General features: G+C 36.7%; 1 protein-coding gene and 2 non-coding genes across 5 annotated transcripts; 1 reads left to right on the forward strand and 2 right to left on the reverse strand.

Moving 5' to 3' along the window:
* The first annotated feature begins 404 nt into the window (after nucleotides 1–404).
* LOC127117468 (uncharacterized) lies at nucleotides 405–7,762 on the forward strand. 3 transcript variants are annotated; one of them, XM_051047492.1, is made up of 21 exons: nucleotides 405–620; nucleotides 711–1,525; nucleotides 1,646–1,714; nucleotides 1,980–2,123; nucleotides 2,201–2,319; nucleotides 2,554–2,718; nucleotides 2,862–2,967; nucleotides 3,187–3,292; nucleotides 3,391–3,501; nucleotides 3,716–3,879; nucleotides 4,008–4,125; nucleotides 4,772–4,996; nucleotides 5,154–5,362; nucleotides 5,643–5,822; nucleotides 5,902–6,007; nucleotides 6,098–6,235; nucleotides 6,385–6,543; nucleotides 6,646–6,849; nucleotides 6,949–7,143; nucleotides 7,260–7,331; nucleotides 7,430–7,762. In XM_051047492.1, exons 1-21 carry the CDS (start codon nucleotides 573–575, stop codon nucleotides 7,586–7,588), a joined length of 3,612 nt encoding a protein of 1,203 aa, XP_050903449.1. In that variant the 5' UTR covers nucleotides 405–572; the 3' UTR covers nucleotides 7,589–7,762. The 3 variants fall into 3 exon arrangements, with proteins under 3 accessions (XP_050903449.1, XP_050903450.1, XP_050903451.1); XM_051047493.1 differs by having other exon boundaries at nucleotides 406–620; nucleotides 1,983–2,123; XM_051047494.1 differs by having other exon boundaries at nucleotides 407–620; nucleotides 5,643–5,810.
* A 5,046-nt stretch (nucleotides 7,763–12,808) lies between these two features.
* Nucleotides 12,809–12,915, reverse strand: LOC127124264 (small nucleolar RNA R71). The gene has a single exon (XR_007803882.1). It is a non-coding gene; the product is annotated as a small nucleolar RNA R71 (small nucleolar RNA).
* Nucleotides 12,916–19,227: 6,312 nt separating this feature from the next.
* Nucleotides 19,228–19,335, reverse strand: LOC127124659 (small nucleolar RNA R71). The gene has a single exon (XR_007804123.1). It is a non-coding gene; the product is annotated as a small nucleolar RNA R71 (small nucleolar RNA).
* Nucleotides 19,336–23,001: the final 3,666 nt, after the last annotated feature.

Here is a 23,001-nt window from a genome sequence, read left to right on the forward strand (position 1 = left end):
CGACAAAAAGAATTAAAATTCAACAAATATGCACATCCAAATAGAATGACAAGTTTATACTAGCTACCATCAAATGACATAGCGATCTTATATTTATAAAAAACTATTATCCTTTTGTAGCATAAAATATTTATTACATAAAATATTATTAATTTTAGTTTATTAATATATTAATTTATTAAATTAATAAAACTCAAAATATAATTTATTTTGTATTTTAATAATTTAAATTAAATTTTATTAATAACTTAATTAATAAAATAATAAAGGTCAATTTTTATTTTGTGGGAGAAAATAGATTATTAGAGAAAAAGATTCCTCAAAAAGCTCCTAAAAGAAATCTTTTTAGTTTGATTGAGTTGTGATATGAAAACACAATATTGTAATAAAGAAACGAATCAAAAGCCATAAGAAAAGGAAAAAAACTAGCCGTTGCCACCGGGTTCGCTCTTTTGTAATAATAACCTTATACTCTCTCTCTCTCTAACACATTCATACACCTTCCATTATTTCTTCTCTGAGCTCAAAGAAGCGCTCTCTCTCTCTCCCTCTCTCTCTCTCTAAAACATAATATGTTCACTGAAGGTCTTGACGAAACCGCAATCCAATGGATCAATCGGGTTAGTAACCTTCTTTCTGTTTCTTTATTTGTATATGCCTTCTAACTGTTTGATTGATTGTTTCTGCAATTTTCTCCTTCAAAAAAACAGGGATCACAAGTACAAGTTGAAGATCTTGACCATGGAAGCATACGCGCTCCTTTAGCTGAGAAGTTAACCCTTCCAAGATCATCTCTTTCGGCCACTGTTTCCAATAATCTGACTCCAAAGTCTCCCTCTTTGCCCCCTTTGAAGTTTCATTCGTCTTTGCTGCCAACGCGTAACCTCGCCTTCGGATTTAGTGATCACCATGTTGGTCATGATCGTGATGGGAGTGTAAGTGATGATGATGAAAGTGTGGCATCATTGTCGTGTCCGGCTGTTGAGAGTGATGATGATTATGATGATGATGAAGAAAGAGTTCTTGATTCTTTGAACACTCCAATTGCGCAGTGTTATGATGAGGATAGATTGTTTGGATTTGGTAGTGGAACAAAACTTAAATCTTTGAAACCCAGTGGGATTTTGAGGAGAGGTTTGGTTAATGAAAATATAACTATTCAAGTTCCGAATAGTGTTAGTGCTAGGAGATTTACTGATGGAGAATTGGGTTTCAATAAATGTGTTCAAAAGCAAATGACTCCATGTGGAAGTGGAACTGGAAGTGGAATTGGAAGTGGAGGAGGAAGTGTTCGGTTTCGGAGTATGAGTAATTTGAATGATCCGGTTGATTTGGCTACTCCGAGTGCTCCTCCTATTTTTAATGGTGAAGTTGATCTTCCTTATTCAGAAGGCTCTGTGACGAATGAAGTGGATGAAACGACTCAGCCGCATAGGTCTTGGACTTCCAGAGATTCTGTGAATTGTGATGATGGAGGAAGAAGTGAGTGTTCAATTGAACAAAAATATAGTAATGTTGCTGAAAGGTACTACTATAGCGCAATTAATTAATTCCTCTTCTTTTTGTTTGCTCTTGTTGCTTTCCTTTTTGGAATTTCTTTCCTTATTGAATGCAGTGAGTGACATTCTGATGTTGAATTATGCAGGCAGGAAACAACTTCTACAGGAGACATAGAAAGGCATGCTCATCCACACTTACAATATCTCAACAACAGGTGCTGTCACATAAACTTTTTACTTTCTATTTTATGCAACAATTATCACAGAGCTGTTATTTTTGGTAAAAGTGATAACTTTAACTTAGTGCATTTTGGTTAAACTTAGTATGAGATCAACAAATATGAACAACACAATTTTCAATTCAAGTGGCTTAAGTTTGAGATTTGAATCTACATATTAGCTCTGATAATATTTAGTTCATGTTATCATTTTGAAACTTAAATTGATATCCTCTTTTCCTTTGATGGCATGTCATCTCAGCAGTTGCAATAGTCAACATGCCTGGCAAACCCTTATCACTTATGACGCCTGCATTCGTCTATGCCTGCAAGCATGGGCAAGAGGCTGTGCCGAGGCCCCGGAGTTTCTTAAAGATGAGTGTATGGCTCTTCGAAGTGCCTTTGGGTAGGTTTTGTTTGGTTGTACAAAAAACACTTCTTTAGCTTCATTTATTATGCTCAATCATTTCTATAATTTTGTAGATTGCATGAGTTTTTGTTGCAACCTCGAGGTATAAAGCCAGCTGAAGGATGTAAAAGGAATTCAGAACAAACAGTACCTCTCAAGACTAAGAAGGTTGTAGGGAAAATAAGAGTGGAAGGTAACCTTATACATTGTAAATGTTTTACTTTTGTACATTGATGTAGAAAATGGCATATGTTTGGTTAGTTTTTTAGTTACACTCATATGAAATATGACTAATATATTTATGACAGTGTTTGAAACCTGCTTGGACACATTATGAAATATGACTAATATAATTATGACAGTGTTTGAAACCGGCTTGGACACATTTTATAATCACTAAATTTGAGGTATCATGTGAAACTTGCAGTAAAGAAACTTCGTATTATACAAAGACGAAAACTAAAGGGCACATTTTCGAACCGAGGATCAATGTATAAGCAAGCTGGAATGGATTATGTCCGGCAAGTTTCATCCCTTGTGAAAAGTGGTATTAATTCTATGAAGTCATCATCATTCTCAGTGACAACAGAAGGTTAGTGCGTGTTTGAGGAAGGTTTCTGCAACTCTTTTTTGCTCACGAGCTGATAAATTGAGCTTTTTAATTTTGTTGATAAAGGTTAATCCTGCTATTGCGTAAATATAAATGAGTTTAAGGAATCTGTTTTATTCTTGTAGAGCCACTGTATTGTTTGATCCAACTCAAGAGTGCAACAGAAGAAAATGCATCAGAGTCGTGTTCTGCAATTTTTCTTCGCCCTGGAAGTGGAGATTATCATGATTTGTAAGTTTCATCTTCCACTTCATAATTTTATGTTATTACTTGGAAAACTACTTCTAACTGGTCTGCTGTTAGACTATTGTTGAAGGAACTTTACGCGAGGAACAATTCTTAACAGTTGAAACTCACATTATTCATTATGTTCCAATGTTTCTTACTTGTAGTAATACACTTAATGTTGTTGATAATCTCAAGGATCTAATAACTGTCATATAATTTCAGTTTCCCCTTGAGCCAAGGGGATGCCTTACTCGTAGAAGTCCAAGATTCTAAGAAGGCAATCCATGGTGAAGCAAGAATTCCAATTTCATACCTCAATGATAATCCTGTATGTTTTCCGCTGCCATATTCGTTCATAAAAGTTACTCTTCTTTCCCCTTATATAATCCAAATTCATGTAATAATTATGTTGAATCACATATGCAGAGTGACAAAATTCGGTGGTGGCCAATAAATCATGATGACAATGAATGTGTTGGCAAGATCCAGATCTCCATTGGAAGTACAATGACAAGTGATGACAATAACCATATAAAGGTTATACTTGTATCAATAAGTCTTGGTTTAGCAAAGAAAATTTTCTAGTTTGTTAATATAAAAAAAATCTTTCAAGTTGACAACCAGATAAAGACTGACATTCTGTCAAGCATTATAGATGAAACTTATCCTCTTTCTAAGAGTAAATGTTGCTATTCATTATAACTGAGTATATTCAATCTCGTCATACTTCCTGTTTTTAAAATTTTTGCAGAGTGCTCCTGTTGTGGAAACTCAAGCTTATGATATATTGCTGGAGGGTGCGATGCATGCACAGTGTTTCCACTCCAGAAACTTGCGGCTAAATGGGCCATGGAAATGGTTGTTAGATGCATTTGCGGACTATTATGGAGTTTCTAATTCATATTCTAAATTGAGGTAACTGAATGTCATTTGGATGCCATGACAGAGCTTAAACGAATCAGTTTTATGAACAGTCTTCATGCACCATGAAATTACATTTCAGTTTTGAACCTTCACTCACCTTGTGGTCGGGTCTTCTGTAGATATCTATTACAGGTGATGAATGTGGCAACTCCAACCAAGGACTGCCTAGAGCTTGTGAAAGAGTTGCTTGATCCCTTAATGAAGGCCAGAAGCGAGAGGAGTCTGACCAGGCAAGAGGTAACTTCTCAAAATTATACTCCAGTTTACTTAATTTCATGTTGTTCATGATTTACTTTTATTTAACATGTTATTACAACGAGGTTAACATAGAATTTTGAGTAGACAACCTTATGGCTGTGCTCGCGCAGTTAGATATAACTTCTCAAAATTACACTTCAGTTTACTTAATTTCATGTTGTTCATGCTTTACTTTTATTTAATATGTTAATACGATGGGATTAACATAGAACTTAGAGTAGACAACCTTATCATTGTGATCCGCTGCTAGAAATAGAAATCAGTTGAAGAACATTTGAATAAGTTAAGTAGTTATATATGATAAAAATAAGAGGAAGCGCACTCTGTAATATTTGTGATAGGAGAAATCCTTTGTAGAAACAGTTGGAGTCTCTCCTCGTGTTCCTTCTATCATCCAATAAAATTCTTCTTCTTTTCATTTGTTTCTATTGATTTTCGCTCTTGATTTCTCAACTGAACTAGCACACAACACTAAAAAAACATGACAGAAATGAAAAACTTGAGAAAATGTTCTCTGAATAACTGATGTTTGTCTTATTTTCAATCTCAGATTATTTAATGCAATTCATCACTTTGGAATTAGCTTGTTATAGTTAACAATTCCTCTACTTGTTTGTTCTCACAGAGAAGTATACTTTTGGATTGTGAAACTCAAATTGAAAGACTACTAGCGACTGTTTTTGAGAATTACAAATCTCTCGATGAAAACTTGCCAACGGGTCTAACCGATCACTTTGGTCCAGCATCTGATTTTGCAGCACCAGCTCTACATCCTGCTTTACAGGTCTTCAGTAGTCTTCATGATATACTATCTCCAGATGCTCAAACTATTCTACAGAAATATTTGCAGGTAATTATATTAGTCATTATGCAGATAAAACTATTTAGGGATACCTTCTAATGATTATGAGGTTTAGAAAAATATTAAAACTGCACTTCATATGACCTCATAAAGTCTTTCTAGATCATTCCTGCAACAACATCATTATGAGATTTTTTATTGACAGACTGCAGCAAGAAAAAGGTGTAGAAAACACATGATGGAGACCGATGAATTTATGTCGGGTACTTCTGAAAGTTACCAATTGGACACCATTACTATCTCAACCGCATACCTGAAAATGAAAAATCTTTGTATTTCTATAAGGAATGAAATTCAGGCAGACATAAAGATCAACAGTCATAATACAATCCACGGTCAACATATTTTTCCCAGGTATTTAGCTATAATTCTACAGTATCTTTTCTTTGCAAGTAGACAATGCAGTTTAACAGTCATGCAAAATTAGTTTTTCTACACTAGGAGATGCAGTTAGTCTGTGTTAAGTTTCACAAGAATTTTCACTTTTAAAGTTTCTCTAGGTTTAGTTTCTTCATATTTCAAACAGTTTTTTTTTTTGTTATCATTGTCATTTCTTAAATTTTTTCTTCTCAAATCTTTAGCTTCATACATATTAATTTTGATTACATTCTGAGATCAATTATTCAATTTTCAGTTCAATTGACCTGGCAAAGATAACAGCAGCCATATACAGCACGGAACTGTGTAAGAGGCTAAAAACTTTCCTTTCTGCATGGCCACCATCAAGTCCACAGGCACATGTGAATGAGCTTCTGGTGGCAACTGCTGACTTTGAACGAGATCTCGAGTCATGGAATATAAGGTTTTTGTCAATGTGAACTTCTCCCCTTGCACCACTATATTCAGCACAAAAACTTTAGATTCCACAAGATAACCATGTCATTTCTTTTCAGTTCTGTGCAGGGAGGTGTAGACTCCAGAAATCTGTTCCACAACTACATCATGGTTTGGATACAGGATATGCAACTTAATTTGCTCGATCTTTGTAAAGCAGAAAAGGTAGTTAAGTCATTATATTAGTCATTCTATCTACAAAACACTTAATCTATGAGTGAATTGACCTTTCCTTAATAAAAACAAATGACACAGGTTCCATGGGCTGGAGTAACAACAAACCATTCGACCTCCCCATTTGCTGAGAAAATGTATGAGGACATTAAAGACAACCTAATCCAATATGAAGTAGTAATCAATAGATGGCCTCAATACTCATTGTATTTGGAAAATGTAAGTCCTAAATCATGTCTTTTTGTGGCATTTAAGATCCTTTTTTGATTGTAATGTATTTTTTCCTCTCATAATTACATTTCCATTCTATAAAACTTAAATAAATAGAAATATCTTGACTTTGTATTTTTCCTTTTTCTTTTTGGAAGGCTGTTGCAAATATTGAAAGGGCAATTGTGAAATCACTTGAAAAACAATATAGCGACATCTTAACTCCTTTGAAAGATAGCATACCAAAGAGACTTCACTTGCAAGTTCAAAAGCTAGCAAGAAGACAATCGGCTACTGTTCCATTGGTTCCTAACCAAGTAAGTTATATGCATTCATGCTTCTTATATATTTTGTTGCTTCTATCTATAATGTGTTTGCTTACTGACAAGTTTTCTTACAATTGATATTTCTATGTCCAGTTAGGAATATTCTTGAACACCATCAAGAGGATTCTTGATGTCCTTCATTGTAGAGTGGAAGACATCCTAAATTCATGGGCATCCTGTCTACCTGTCATGGGAGACAAGAAGTTGTTTGGAGAGCAAATGAATGGAATAACCGTGCTATTGCGAACCAGATACAAAACTTATTTGCAAGCAATAATAGGGAATATTGTCAACAACGTAAGAAACTCATCAAGACTCCACTTCTCTATGTTATAACTCTATGTTCTTGTATAACACTGTATTTCTATACCATAAAAAACATTTTGAATTGGTCAGGTTCAAGGTAATAAGAGCACGCGTCTGAAGAAGATACTCGAGGAAACAAGAGAAGCAGACGGAGAAGCAGACGTTCGTGAAAGAATGCAGTTGTTGAATTCACAGCTCATTGACTTCATCTCCAACCTTCATGAGGTCTTTACCAGCCAAATTTTCATAGCAATATGTCGTGGGTTATGGGATAGAATGGGACAGGTGAGGCCAACTACAACTAGTACTAGTAAAAAGGTTACATGTTTACTAATGTGTTTACTTTATCATCTCCAACCTATTCCTCGGATCTAATCTAAATTATTTTGGTTATGTGCTAGATTATTTTGAAGTTTCTAGAAGGGAGGAAAGAAAATAGGATATGGTACAACGGATCTTGCTACGCTCTTGGAGTAAGTGAATATTGGAATCAACTTATGCTGTCTTTTTTTCTTGTGTTCTTGCTATCCATAACTAAGATTCTTGATTGATTCTTCTTTTCACTTTGTAGATATTGGATGACACATTTGCTTCCCAGATGCAAAGGTTAAGAGGAAATGCATTGCAAGAGAAAGATATTGAGCCTCCTCGCTCAGTGATTGAAGCAAGATCTATTCTTTGCAAAGACACAACTAATGCAACTGATCAATCTTCTTACTTCTACATATAGTTAACAATTTTTTTGACAAAAGAAAACTTCATATTATTTATGCATATATATAAATGTAATAATGTATTCTAATTATATTTAAATATTCTTTTGTGTGAAAAGGTGCTCTAAGACATAAATGTAATACGTACAATTATCCTAATATGTATATTTTAATATTCTTTTTGTGTGAAATGGGGCTCTAAAACATTTATTTACCAAAATGTTTATTCTTGATTATATTATTTTATCTTGTCATTAACCATGAGGTTCAATTCGTCCCCGTCAATTATAATATATAAGATGCGATTAATAAATTAAGTTTTCACTCATCATCGAATAGATTAGTAGACAAGTTTTGAACAAATTATTCATTAGAACACGTGTGCATAATTCACACATGAAATCTCGGTACTATCAAAAGATTTGTAAACATTGACACATTTAATACGCCATTGTGTCACATACCCTTTTAACGAAAATTTAAGAGTAAAAACCCTTTAACTCTATGAAGCGGCCTAGTTCATTATCGTATAGTTAGACTATATCAGAAATGCACTCATAATTACGCATTCTAGCAAATATATGGTATATGTCTATTAAGAGGAAAACCTCATCCTACCACATATATTCTTATGGTCCAAGTACTTTTATTCCTTGAGATCTATCTTCTGTCAAGTACTTCAATCAGTCTAATAATGTACTTTCATCATTGAACTCAAGACTTGAAATTAATCAAGTTGAATGTGAGAAAAAACAAGAAGGATGGTTGAATTGTGTTGACTTTTTTTTTCTCTTTAAAACTCTTGGTCAGATCCTAAACAAAAGTTACAGAATCTTATTCAATCAGAGATAGGCAGTGTATATCAAATGCAAGAAAGAAGAGTGACACACAGAGTTATCCTGGTTCCTCTTACAACTTGAGAGTAATCTAGTCCCCTTGTACTTACAAGAGATTTTCACTATAATCACACAAGATTACAATTCGCTCAAGCACACTAGCAAGAGACTTTCAATGCTCAAACACTAAAGTATGAGACTTTTATACTCAAGCATATAAGCAAGAGATTTTCAGTGATCAAGCACACAAACAAGAGACTTTTATGCTCAAACACACAAGCAAAAAACTTCAAATGCTCAAACACTTAGTAAGAGACTTCTAATAATCTACCTAACAGATAAATGATTGTTGGAGTAATACACTTGATATACAATCAGAGGTGTAGAAAGAAAACAATGTAAATAGACTCTTTTTAAGACTTAGGAATTTCTAAGATATACAAGGATAAGAAATCATAAGTTCAACTTGTCCTTTTGTTTTGACAAAGTAACTTCTCTTTGGGTGTCAATTGGTGTGTTTTTCTTCAAGTCTTTATCTCCTTAAATAGAGAAGGAAAAGAGTCGTTGAAGATCCAACACAATAGACTCTTTGAGAAGCTTGAATAGAGACGTTGAGATGTTTCTTCAAATGATTACTGACGTTGAAAGCTTGTTTGAAACTCCTTTGCTGCAAGAGAAATTATCATTTGCATCTCAACTGACTCTATGAAGAAAATAGAGCTTAGGTCTTCACGTGACAAAGTAGGCTCAGAGGTTGACAGTGACTCATCAGAGTCACCTTGGTCCTTGCGCTTTGACTAGCTCAGATTCTGATCATCAAAAGCAAACTTCTTTAAAGTCTGGTCTTTAGAGGATGACTTCTTCAGACTCTAACTGTCATACCCCAAAATTTGCCCATCAATAGTTCAAGACATTTTTCAGGGGCATTCCGACTCATTTTATGGCACTGATCTTAAAGGGACAAAGGTCCAGCTCACGAATGGCCCAATCCAGAAAATGGCCCAAACTGGCCTGTTTGCTACACGCTCGCCTAGCGAACGTTCGCTACACGCTCGCCTAGCGAAGCAAACGTTCGCTACCAGCTCGCCTAGCGAAGCTGACAGACAACAAAAAATTTCGGGCTTCGTTCTGAGCCCATTAGGTCATGAAAAAGGGCATTATAAATACCAGCACTTCAGTAATGAAAGGGAGGACGAAAAACGGAGGAAGAGGGACGAAAACCCTGGCACAGAAACCCTGGAGGCTACTTTAGAAACCCTGAAGGCCGCTCCTCCGCTCCGAAGCTACCACCGTCCAACTCAATCCGGCTCGCCAATTCAAGGTTGCAATTCGATTGCAAACAGGTTTGCATTACTATTATCGCTTTATTTTCTTAATTTGCATGTGATACCGCTTTATGTTCTTAACTTGCATGTGATATTATAATTGAATTCATAAACATATTTGAGGTTTTGCATGTGAATTTAAGTGTGCCTGAATATTGTGAATGCTGAACCATATAATTATGTGTTGGATGCCATAAGCCATGCCGCAGGTTGAAGTCATACTGTTCTGAAATTCAAAACCCGCAGCCGCTCGCTAGCACATCGCTAAGCGAGCATGTAGCGAGTATTCGTTAGGCCCTCGCTAGGCGAGGTAGAGGCGAACGGGACAGTCGCTAATATTTTGTTTGTTATGTCCTATGCGTATCTGATCTATTCTATGTTAATTATGCACTATTTTGCCTGACATTCATGCTGCTGTATTTTCTTTTGCGGTGTAATCTTCGATTACACCCCGATTTGGTATTCTAACCCGTTTGCTGAATTTTGCCAAGGTTCACATGTCCCAGGAAAAGATTGCCGTTAGGTCTTCCACTTTATTTGTGGGATACCCTTGTGGAGACTCACCCTAAATTACTTAATTAATTTTAATGTGTTAATTTTAATGTATTAATTTTAATGTATTAATTTTAATGTATTGATTTTAATATGGAGGCTCGTCCTAATTACCTAATTGACTTTAAAATATTGCCTTTAAATAAGTGATCTTGGACCTCTCTTTGCTGCCCTACGGTATTACGGTATAACGGTCATGTCCCGCGAATGTAGGGATACACTTAGCAAAGACCCTTCGATTAAATCATCATAAAATAAATCATGGTCCCTCGGATGTTGCCTTCGAAAATACGATTTTGTCCCTCGATGACCCTTCGGTGTAGCCTACGGTTAAATGATGATCGTCCCTTCGAATGCTAAGGTATCCTTACAACTGTTGCCTTCAATGACCTATCGATGACCCTACGGTGACCCTTAAACATCCAAAGGGTAAGATTACTTACTTCTCAATAGTAAGGACAGCTTTACCCTCATAAGGATAGGAAATGCCCATAACGACCTCAGGAAGGTATAACTCTCAATTACTGGATCATAACCTAAAACATTTTCCACCCCTCACACTTTACACTTTACAAATCCTAGAAAATCACCACTTGGTATACATTCATACTAGAATCATTACCGAGTTATATTTTTCTAAACCATTTTCAAAATCAAATGAGATAAATACTTTGTATACATTCATACGAGAATCATTACAAAGACCTACCAAGGCAATATATAAAGGACCAAAGTTGGAAAAATATGGATGCCTACACTTACGCTCTGCAATTAATTTTTTACAGCATTCTAGCTTTTTAGTTTTTTTTTCCAGCAACTTTGTTTCCGTTGCCTTAATTCATTTTACCATTCCTTTTTAGAATTCCCGTTTTCCCTTTTCCTTCCCGTTTTCCAGTTAGCCATAGTAGTAGTTTCCTACACTGGGGAACTACTACACTTTATTTAATTTAGTAAGCAATTGTATTGAAGAAGTAGAATCCTACCGACTTGTGGAGGACTGCTCAAGTACTCCAAGATTCGCCGTACTCTGTTAATCCAATTGCCAGGTTTTTATTTAATTGTTATTATTATTGCCCGATTATTGTTATAATTATGTTTGTTGCACTATTAATCTGTTTATGCTTTGCGTTTGCTCTATTTAACATGTCCGGCTAAATCACCGGTATCGGTATGTAACAATTTAATTAGATGGGATTTAATAATAATCGATGAAAACTCTTTTTCTCAAACAATCTTTTAGGCTGAGGTTTTTAATTTAAATTTAATTAACTTTATCACAAAAGCGTGAGAAGCTATTTAATACGATTTTGCCACGAGAGTGGGAAATTAACTAAGATGAGAACCAACAATCGCGAGAGCGTGAGGCTCGAGCTGGATAGTAAAAATTAGGCATTGAGTTTAAAAACAGCGAGAGCACCTTAAAAGCAATTAGAACTTATTTATTTTCAAAAAGTAATTTTAACTTCAAATGGGACAGCGAGAGCGTACATTCTGACTTAATGCTATAGGCCGAGTCAACAATCACGAGAGTGTGAGATAAAGCTTTTTAAATAAATATTTTCTACTGAGAGATATTTGGTATTTAAACTATTCACGGGTGACTTATCGAATCCCTGACAATTAATGTGTTGCATACTGATTCCTTCCATCAATTCTTTCTTAAAACTAAACTTCCCCTAGATTTAATATTCTGCACCCGAACTTCTACTAATCATTCCCTTAGCTAAACATAGTGACGTTAATAACACTAGTTTGACCATAGGTCCCTGTGGGATCGATATCTTTTAAAACTAAAGCGACTGGACTGTGCACTTGCAGTCAAGTACCCGATAGACTATATTTTATATATAGCCAGACCAGCATCAAGTTTTTGGCGCCGTTGCCGGGGTCCTGTTTTAGTCGAATAGTGTGATTCTTTCGTTGCACGGTATAAACTAAGGTAAAAATAAAAACTAATTTACTCTCCCTTATTTCCCCCGATTGTATGTCAAGTACTCGCTCACAAGGCGATAACTTAGCACCACCAATCCCAGAATTAGAGTGTTTCTTATATGTAAGACGCTGAATACAAGAATATCAACAAAAGTACGATATTTCTGATATCTTCTCTCCTACTAAACCAGAAGAAAAACCAACCATGGCTGAAGAAGGACCACATAATCGTCCTCTTAAATTCTACGCTACCCCGTCCCAACAAGAACCTCACAACAACATTGCTACCCCCGCTATTAATCGAAACGATTTTAAGCTGAAACCCTCACTATTATCAGCCGTCCAACAACATCAATTTGCTGGAAATCCTATGGACGACCCTAATGAACACCTGACCAAGTTTGTGCAGTACGCAGATACTATAAAGGCAAATGGTGTATCTCAAGATGCGATAAGACTGCGCCTTTTTCCTTTCTCACTAAGAGACAGAGTTGGGGCTTGGTTGCAATCCTTGCCTTCCAACTCCGTTACAACATGGGAAGAACTGAAGAACGTCTTCTTATCCCGATGTTTTCCGCCGAGCAAAACTGCTATGCTGAGAGCTCAAATCAACGGATTCAGGTAAAAAAATGTAGAATCTCTCTACGAAGCGTGGGAGAGATACAAGGACATGATGAGGATATGTTCACATCACGGTCTCGAAGACTGGGTGATCATTCACACATTTTACAATGGGCTTATGTATAACACAAGAATGACAATAGACGCTGCTGCGGGCGGTGCACTTATGGACAAGCCATACAACGAAGCCTATTAACTCATTGAAAACGCCCAAAACCATTGCCAATGGGGAGGTGAAAGAACTCCAATAGAAAAGTCCCAGACAAAAGGTGGAATGTACGAAATCAGTAGCCTTGACCATGTTCATGCAAAGGTATATGCCCTTGTTTAAAAATTAGATAACTTGACCATACCACCCGCAGCCACCGTGGCTGCTGTAACTCCAAACTGTGAGTTATGTGGAAACCCTGGACACACTGCACAAGAATGTCAAATATTAGCAGGAATCCCAACCGATCAAGTGAATTACACACAAGGAAATCCATATTCGAATACCTACAACCCAGGTTGGAAAAACCATCCTAATTTCTCGTATAAGAATAACAACGCCCTGTATGCACCTGGCCAAGCACCAACTGTTCCGCCTGGATATCAAAAGCCAGCTAATAATGCTCCTAACATGCCTAGGAAGTCAAATCTCGAATTAATGATGGAAAACTTCATAGCTACCCAAGTTCAAACAAACAAAGACTTCTTGAACCAAAACATACATACTAGCGAGCAACTTAAACAACTAGCGAGCAAAGTAGACGCCTTAGCCACCCATAATAAAACGCTTGAAACATAGATTTTACAAGTGGCTCAACATGGTTGGGAAACAACTCTTCAATTCTCAAGATGGTCAAAACATGCTTTGATAGTTGAGCATTTGATAGAAATAAGGCAGTCAAGACCGGGGAGATGTGTTTTAAGACAAAGAATATCTCTCTCTCCAATGTCCATTGGTGAATAATAATCAATATTGATTCTATTTTATCCCAAACTCTCTATAAAAACTATCTCCCGTTACCAACAAAGTCACATTCATTTCCATTTATCTCTTCTCATAACAGATGATATGAGTAAGTCATCCAATAATTATAAGGAGATCTCTTCCAAAGAGATTGGCAAGGATGTCAGGGGTGTTGAAGAAAGGAAACACAAGGATGATAAGCTCAATAAAGATGAAGGTTCAAAGTCATAAATTGGTTCATCTGTAAGAGCTTCTTTGGTGGGGAGGACATCAATCTCCAAGATGAAGAAACTCAAGAAGAATAAGGATCCAACTGATGACTATGGATCCGTTGCTGATGATGATTGGATAAACTACCTCAGAAACCATGATTTCCATCCCGATGTAGTCTAAAAGTTGGAGTCTTTGAAGAGCATATGTTTGCCTATGAGAATAATGTAGAAATGTACCACCTTCTTGATTAATAATAATAACATATCCTTTGCCTTTACATTTATATAAGATTCTTTTTCCATTAACATACATTTGTTAAGCCATCAAGATGAGAGTTTCAGAAAAAAAATTATTCATTTCAACCAATATTATTCTGTGTAGGTTAGGAAAAACACAGTGAGTTTAAAAAGAATTTTAATTACACAACCATAAAAGAAAAGATTTAGGATAAATCAAGACAAGATTTAATTTTATCCAAGAAAATAATTTCCAAAGGTAACATAAACAATTTTGTCATCAGACGAAATATGTATGACAAATGTCACACTTCTTTACCTTAACAAAGGAGATTGGTTAAGTCCATAAATATAACTCAAAGTCCAGAGGAAAGAAAATTCTCAAGAGAATTGTGGCTCATGACCTTCTGAAACCAGAGAGCTTTTAACATAAGCATGACTGATTGGTTTAGAGTATAATAACTTACAAGCCAATATAAAACAACCAGAGGCATGATGGTTTTAGTTTGAATAAAGCAACAACTAATGAAAAATGAGAGAGTTACACAAAATTAAAACACAATTACATAAGTAACCACCAGTTATTATTCAACAAATAAGAAACCAAGTGTCAGAAAATCTTTCAGATTCATGGCACATAAGTGGATAGGTGTTAAAAATTAATGTTTCCACTTATATGCTATAAACAAAACTAATCAAATTCTAAACATTGGGGGTTGGTTACATCAGATGCTACTATTTATTATAAGCTAGTTTAGAGCTTTTGATCATAATAGCTTATGGTCATCATCAGACTTTAATCCGTCATTCAGAAACAAGCACTAATCTGTAACAAAATGAATGTTCATAATTTTGTTTTGATAAAATCAAATCTTTCAATAGTAAGGGATTTGGTAAATATATCAGCCCATTGATGATCAGTGTCGCAGAGGGATTTTTTAATGTAAGATATTGGATTATCTTAACTCAATTTAATCAGTAAGTATGAGTTGCCACCAAACTTTATTATATCCAAAGACATGGAAAAGGAAAATATCGATAAAACCCTAATAAAGAGATTTAGGTAAGCAAGTCGGTTATGCAAAAGGAAGGTGTTAGGCACCCTTCGCATCCTTGGTGAAGGAGAATTGCAGTCCAAAACGCAGCGGAAATTAAAATTTTCTCCTTTAGAGATCCTTACGAATGGTCATAATCAGTGATAGAATATTTACCTCTTGTGACGATTGAAACCTTTGGTGAAGATCTCTTGTGATGATCAACACCTTTGATGCAGATCTACGGAGCGATCACGAACGTTGAACGATGACAACGTCTCTACTCAGTCCACACGAACGGATTCCTTCAATCTCAGTGCTAGCTGGTACGAATGAAGGCTTTGAGTGTGAGAGAGAAAGAGAAAACGAAAATAATGCAACCGCTATATATGCTTCTGCACAAGGGTTCTATTTAATAGAACCACTTGTGTGGGCTTCAAGCTAAAATCCCACTTAAGTGTATTTTGACCCATATCTTATAATATGCCCAAAATCACTTTAAGCCCATGGTACCTTACCATATTTCGTATTCTACTTAAGTACACTGTACCTTACGATGTTCTACAACTCACTTAAGTGCACCGTACCTTACGGTGTTTCTTAGTTACTATATCTCTCATCAATCCGTCCTTTGTGTGTGACCCTGTAGTTTTTCGCGACGTTGGCAATTATATTAAATCACGCATTTAACATAATAAACAGTGAGCGGTATCTAGCAACACATCACTGCTACCCAAGACACAAAAATGTCATGTGATCTGACAAATCCTTCTGTGATAATACTTATGTGTAGAATTACCCTTTTGCCCTTATATCTATATTGAACACAAGGCATAGACAGTGTCATCCTTGTCCAGTTCAATATTGGGCCCATAGACATTTATCCTGTTATGCAGAATGGGCAAATTCCATCTAGGTCACTCATGTCCCTCAGCATGCTTCGTGGAGTACCCATCAACTGTCTTTATGGTTATTCAGTTACGGACAACGTTGGATCAGCAATAAAGCACTCGACTCTATATCTAGGGTCCATAGTGGTTTCAGGTTGAAGAGTGGTATACACCATTATCACCATGAGAATAACTTATGACACTTTGTATAACATTATATATAGTATTCTCATAGCGGGTCAATCCGGTATAAATATTACTCTTAATATTCATACCTATGTTTAAGACTTGATAACTCCTTATCCATGATGCATGAGATGTGATCATCAGTCTATATACATAATAGTCTTAATGCTTTAATGTCTTCACAATAAAGCTCGACTACGGATACTTTAAGAATAGTGTCCTTATGTTTAATGTGATATCATGATCAAGTCACACTTGATACATTAAACGGACTAGCTATTCTAGGGACTTTATTAAACAAACGTAATAAAGAAAAAGCCTTTAAATAATTCGATACAAGTACCAAAAGTATTGGCCTCTAGGGCTTACACAAACACTTGGTACTCCAAGGGAACCATTGATCATATATTGTTTGAATTATTATGGGTATTTAGAAGGTGAGTGGGTTTAAAACAAGAAAAGGAAAGGGTGAGGTTGTATTTTTTATTATGCTTGCAAAGATTTGTGTGAACATCTCATGCCTACGTACCCCCTAAGTGCAATGAATGATCAAAGCTTCATAGTTCGCCTAAGAGGTTGTTTTGTTTGTTGGTTGATTTTATTAGAGCAAGTGATAATAGGCCTTCTCACTTAAGAGAATGTACAGTATACTGATAACGCGAAAATACATCAGATATTTGCCTTGATTTACACTCAAAGATCATACCACTTTAATTAATATTCTGATTATTCCGCAAGTATTCGAGTTGTTTTGCAAGTATTTAAATCTCCAAGCATTAATGAAAAAAATGAAGAAAAGGAAGAAAAAGAAGAAGAAACAAATGAGAAAGCACATAAAAAAGCAGAAAACCAGAATGCAGAATTTGCTGATGTGACGACCGTCACGACCTAGCCTATGACGACCGTCACAGGCCCATGACGAGCGTCACACAGCCAAATTTTACACTTTGAAACAGTCAATCAGAGGCACCCAAACATGCCTAAATTCTCTCCAACAGCAGGACTCCCCCGTGGATTCCTCATTCAACCAGTCTTCCTTAATTTTATCAACCGCCAAGACCTACCAAGGCAATATATAAAGGACCAAAGTTGGAAAAATATGGATGCCTACACTTACGCTCTGCAATTAATTTTTTACAGCATTCTAGCTTTTTAGTTTTTTTTTCCAGCAACTTTGTTTCCGTTGCCTTAATTCATTTTACCATTCCTTTTTAGAATTCCCATTTTCCCTTTTCCTTCCCGTTTTCCAGTTAGCCATAGTAGTAGTTTCCTACACTGGGGAACTACTACACTTTATTTAATTTAGTAAGCAATTGTATTGAAGAAGTAGAATCCTACCGACTTGTGGAGGACTGCTCAAGTACTCCAAGATTCGCCGTACTCTGTTAATCCAATTGCCAGGTTTTTATTTAATTGTTATTATTATTGCCCGATTATTGTTATAATTATGTTTGTTGCACTATTAATCTGTTTATGCTTTGCGTTTGCTCTATTTAACATGTCCGGCTAAATCACCGGTATCGGTATGTAACAATTTAATTAGATGGGATTTAATAATAATCGATGAAAACTCTTTTTCTCAAACAATCTTTTAGGCTGAGGTTTTTAATTTAAATTTAATTAACTTTATCACAAAAGCGTGAGAAGCTATTTAATACGATTTTGCCACGAGAGTGGGAAATTAACTAAGGTGAGAACCAACAATCGCGAGAGCGTGAGGCTCGAGCTGGATAGTAAAAATTAGGCATTGAGTTTAAAAACAGCGAGAGCACCTTAAAAGCAATTAGAACTTATTTATTTTCAAAAAGTAATTTTAACTTCAAATGGGACAGCGAGAGCGTACATTCTGACTTAATGCTATAGGCCGAGTCAACAATCACGAGAGTGTGAGATAAAGCTTTTTAAATAAATATTTTCTACTGAGAGATATTTGGTATTTAAACTATTCACGGGTGACTTATCGAATCCCTGACAATTAATGTGTTGCATACTGATTCCTTCCATCAATTCTTTCTTAAAACTAAACTTCCCCTAGATTTAATATTCTGCACCCGAACTTCTACTAATCATTCCCTTAGCTAAACATAGTGACGTTAGTAACACTAGTTTGACCATAGGTCCCTGTGGGATCGATATCTTTTAAAACTAAAGCGACTGGACTGTGCACTTGCAGTCAAGTACCCGATAGACTATATTTTATATATAGCCAGACCAGCATCAAGTTTTTGGCGCCGTTGCCGGGGCCCTGTTTTAGTCGAATAGTGTGATTCTTTCGTTGCACGGTATAAACTAAGGTAAAAATAAAAACTAATTTACTCTCCCTTATTTCCCCCGATTGTATGTCAAGTACTCGCTCACAAGGCGATAACTTAGCACCACCAATCCCAGAATTAGAGTGTTTCTTATATGTAAGACGCTGAATACAAGAATATTAACAAAAGTACGATATTTCTGATATCTTCTCTCCTACTAAACCAGAAGAAAAACCAACCATGGCTGAAGAAGGACCACATAATCGTCCTCTTAAATTCTACGCTACCCCGTCCCAACAAGAACCTCACAACAACATTGCTACCCCCGCTATTAATCGAAACGATTTTAAGCTGAAACCCTCACTATTATCAGCCGTCCAACAACATCAATTTGCTGGAAATCCTACGGACGACCCTAATGAACACCTGACCAAGTTTGTGCAGTACGCAGATACTGTAAAGGCAAATGGTGTATCTCAAGATGCGATAAGACTGCGCCTTTTTCCTTTCTCACTAAGAGACAGAGTTGGGGCTTGGTTGCAATCCTTGCCTTCCAACTCCGTTACAACATGGGAAGAACTGAAGAACGTCTTCTTATCCCGATGTTTTCCGCCGAGCAAAACTGCTATGCTGAGAGCTCAAATCAACGGATTCAGGTAAAAAAAATGTAGAATCTCTCTACGAAGCGTGGGAGAGATACAAGGACATGATGAGGATATGTTCACATCACGGTCTCGAAGACTGGGTGATCATTCACACATTTTACAATGGGCTTATGTATAACACAAGAATGACAGTAGACGCTGCTGCGGGCGGTGCACTTATGGACAAGCCATACAACGAAGCCTATTAACTCATTGAAAACGCCCAAAACCATTGCCAATGGGGAGGTGAAAGAACTCCAATAGAAAAGTCCCAGACAAAAGGTGGAATGTACGAAATCAGTAGCCTTGACCATGTTCATGCAAAGGTATATGCCCTTGTTTAAAAATTAGATAACTTGACCATACCACCCGCAGCCACCGTGGCTGCTGTAACTCCAAACTGTGAGTTATGTGGAAACCCTGGACACACTGCACAAGAATGTCAAATATTAGCAGGAATCCCAACCGATCAAGTGAATTACACACAAGGAAATCCATATTCGAATACCTACAACCCAGGTTGGAAAAACCATCCTAATTTCTCGTATAAGAATAACAACGCCCTGTATGCACCTGGCCAAGCACCAACTGTTCCGCCTGGATATCAAAAGCCAGCTAATAATGCTCCTAACATGCCTAGGAAGTCAAATCTCGAATTAATGATGGAAAACTTCATAGCTACCCAAGTTCAAACAAACAAAGACTTCTTGAACCAAAACATACATACTAGCGAGCAACTTAAACAACTAGCGAGCAAAGTAGACGCCTTAGCCACCCACAATAAAACGCTTGAAACATAGATTTTACAAGTGGCTCAACATCAAGCATCTACAGCCGCTCCAGCTGGAAGATTTCCTGGACAGCCGCAACCTAATCCAAAAGGACATGCAAATGTCGTTATACTGAGGAGTGGAAAAGAAATCGACGGACCCGTAGATCCAAGACTCCAAAACCCTGCCATGTACCAAAAACCAGACAAAACCTCAACTGAGCAGGTGAATGAACCAAAGGAAATAGAAGATAATACCCGAGAGGCCGAAGAGAAAGAAAAACCTTATGTGCCTCCACCTCCTTATAAACCACCCATTCCGTATCCTCAAAGACTCACAAGTTCTAAAACTGCGAGTCAATTTAGGAAATTTGTTGAACTTCTGAAGCAACTAAACATTACAATACCCTTTATAGAAGCTATCACACAAATGCCCTCATATGCCAAATTTCTTAAGGAAATCCTATCCAATTAGAAAAAGATTGAGGATAACGAAACAGTTACACTTACTGCCGAGTGTAGCGCAATAATCCAAAATAACATGCCTCCCAAACTAAAAGACCCAGGTAGTTTTTCCATACCCCGTGTCATTGGAAAATTCGTCATAGACAAAGCTCTATGCGATCTAGGAGCCAGCATTAGTGTAATGCCCTTAACCATCTGTAAAAGGCTCAGTATGGGAGAATTAAGACCAACCAAGATGTATGTTCAATTAGTTGACCGCTCAATCAAATATCCTGTCGGTATACTAGAGAATGTCCCCGTACGTGTAGGACAATTTTATATTCCTACAGACTTCATAATCATGGACATCAAAGAAGATGCCAGTACACCTATCATACTAGGAAGGCCATTCTTGGCTACCGCCGGAGACATAATAGACGTAAAGAGATGTAAGCTGACATTCGAAGTTGGAGAGGAAAAGGTTGAATTCATCTTGACCCAATTCTTACAAGCGCCAGCTATAGACGACACCTGTTATCTACTTGATGTCATAGGCGAGTGCGTAAGAGAGATGGAGATGAAAGAAACCACATACGCTGATATAATGAAAATCCTAATCCCTCCAATCTTTGAAGACGATAATTGGCATGAACCATACCAAAATGAAAGTCTAAGCGAATGCTTAGCACTTACACCCAACCATATGCCATGCCCAAAGAAACCTAACTTGGAATTAAAAGCACTACCAAAGAACCTAAGATACAAATTCCTTTGACACTGAACTGAAAAGACCAGTAATAGTCAACGCTGACTTGGGACAGATGGAAACTGAAAAGTTACTAGATGTCTTAAGAAAATATCCAACTGCGTTAGGATATAACATCGCCGATCTAAAAGGAATAAGTCCTCATATCTATATGCATCGCATTATGCTGGAGAAGATTGGAAAACCTCTAGAGAACACCAGAGAATGATCAACCCAATCCTAAGTACGGTAGTCAAGGATGAAGTAAAGAAACTTCTAGATGCTGGAATCATATACCCGATCTCCGATACTCAATGGGTTAGCCCCGTTCATGTAGTACCCAAGAAAGGGGGTGTTACAGTTGTTAAGAACGAGAAGGGTGAATCTATAGCACAAAGAGTTATGACCGGAAGTAGAATGTGCATCGACTATAGAAAACTAAACAAAGCCACTCGGAAAGATCATTTCCCTCTACCCTTCATTGACCAAATGTTCGAACGATTGGCTAAGGATTCTCACTTCTGCTATCTAGACAATTATTCAGGATTCTTTCAAATCCCAATCCATCCTGACGACCAAGAAAAGACTACCTTCACATGCCTTTATGGTACATTCGCTTACCGACGAATGCCATTTGGATTATGCAACGCTCTCGTAACATTTCAAAGATGCATGATGGCAATCTTCTCCGATTTTATAGACGATATCATGGAAGTCTTTATGGACGACTTTTCTGTTTGTGGGTAGAGTTTTGAAGGATGTCTATCAAACCTTGAAATGGTACTCGAAAGATGCATGAAAGTAAACCTCGTTTTAAACTGGGAGAAATGCCATTTCATGGTTCAACAAGGAATCGTGTTAGGTCACGTGGTATCTGATAGAGGAATTAAAGTAGACAAAGCTAAGATCGAAACCATAGAGAACCTTCAACCTCCGAAAACCGTACGAGAAATACAAAGCTTTTTAGGACACGCCGGTTTCTACCGATGTTTCATTAAAGATTTCTCGAAAATTACCAAGCCACTTACGGGTTTATTAATGAAAGACGCTGATTTTATATTTGATGAAAAATGTTTAACAGCGTTCAACCAATTGAAAACATATTTAATCACCGCACCCATAATGCAACCACCTGACTGGAGATTACCTTTCGAAATCATGTGTGATGCGAGTGATTACACAGTAGGCGCAGTACTAGGACAAAGAAAGGATAAGAAGCTTCATGTTATTTACTATGCAAGTAGAACACTAGATCCAGCCCAGATGAACTACGCCACCACTGAAAAGGAACTTTTAGCCGTCGTGTTCGCCTTGGACAAATTTCGTTCCTACCTAGTAGGGGCGAAAATTATCATCTATACCGATCACGCCGCTATTAGATATCTGCTAAGTAAGAAGGATGCCAAACCAAGACTTTTAAGATGGATTCTGCTCTTACAAGAATTTGACTTAGAGATAAAAGATAAGAAAGGTACTAAAAACATAGTAGTAGACCACTTATCATGAATCGAAGGGAATAAACCTGAACAAATTCCATTTAATGAGATTTCCCTTACGAATGACTCATAGCCCAAATGGAAAGCGATATGTCTGAACTAACATTAAACGATACAGAAATAGAAGAATCTGTGGAAGAACTACATGCGAATGCAACTCTGCCATGGTATGTGTTGATTCTAAATGTTAGCAGCAATTTTGGTAAAACAAAGAGTGTTCACAAGATGTTATGTGTGATGTCTTAACATAAGATATCCTATGTACCTGCTGGAGTTCAAGAACATGGTCTTGCAGGATTGTTT

Source organism: Lathyrus oleraceus, chromosome 2, assembly GCF_024323335.1.
Source record: "Lathyrus oleraceus cultivar Zhongwan6 chromosome 2, CAAS_Psat_ZW6_1.0, whole genome shotgun sequence".
Lineage (NCBI taxonomy): Eukaryota > Viridiplantae > Streptophyta > Magnoliopsida > Fabales > Fabaceae > Lathyrus > Lathyrus oleraceus.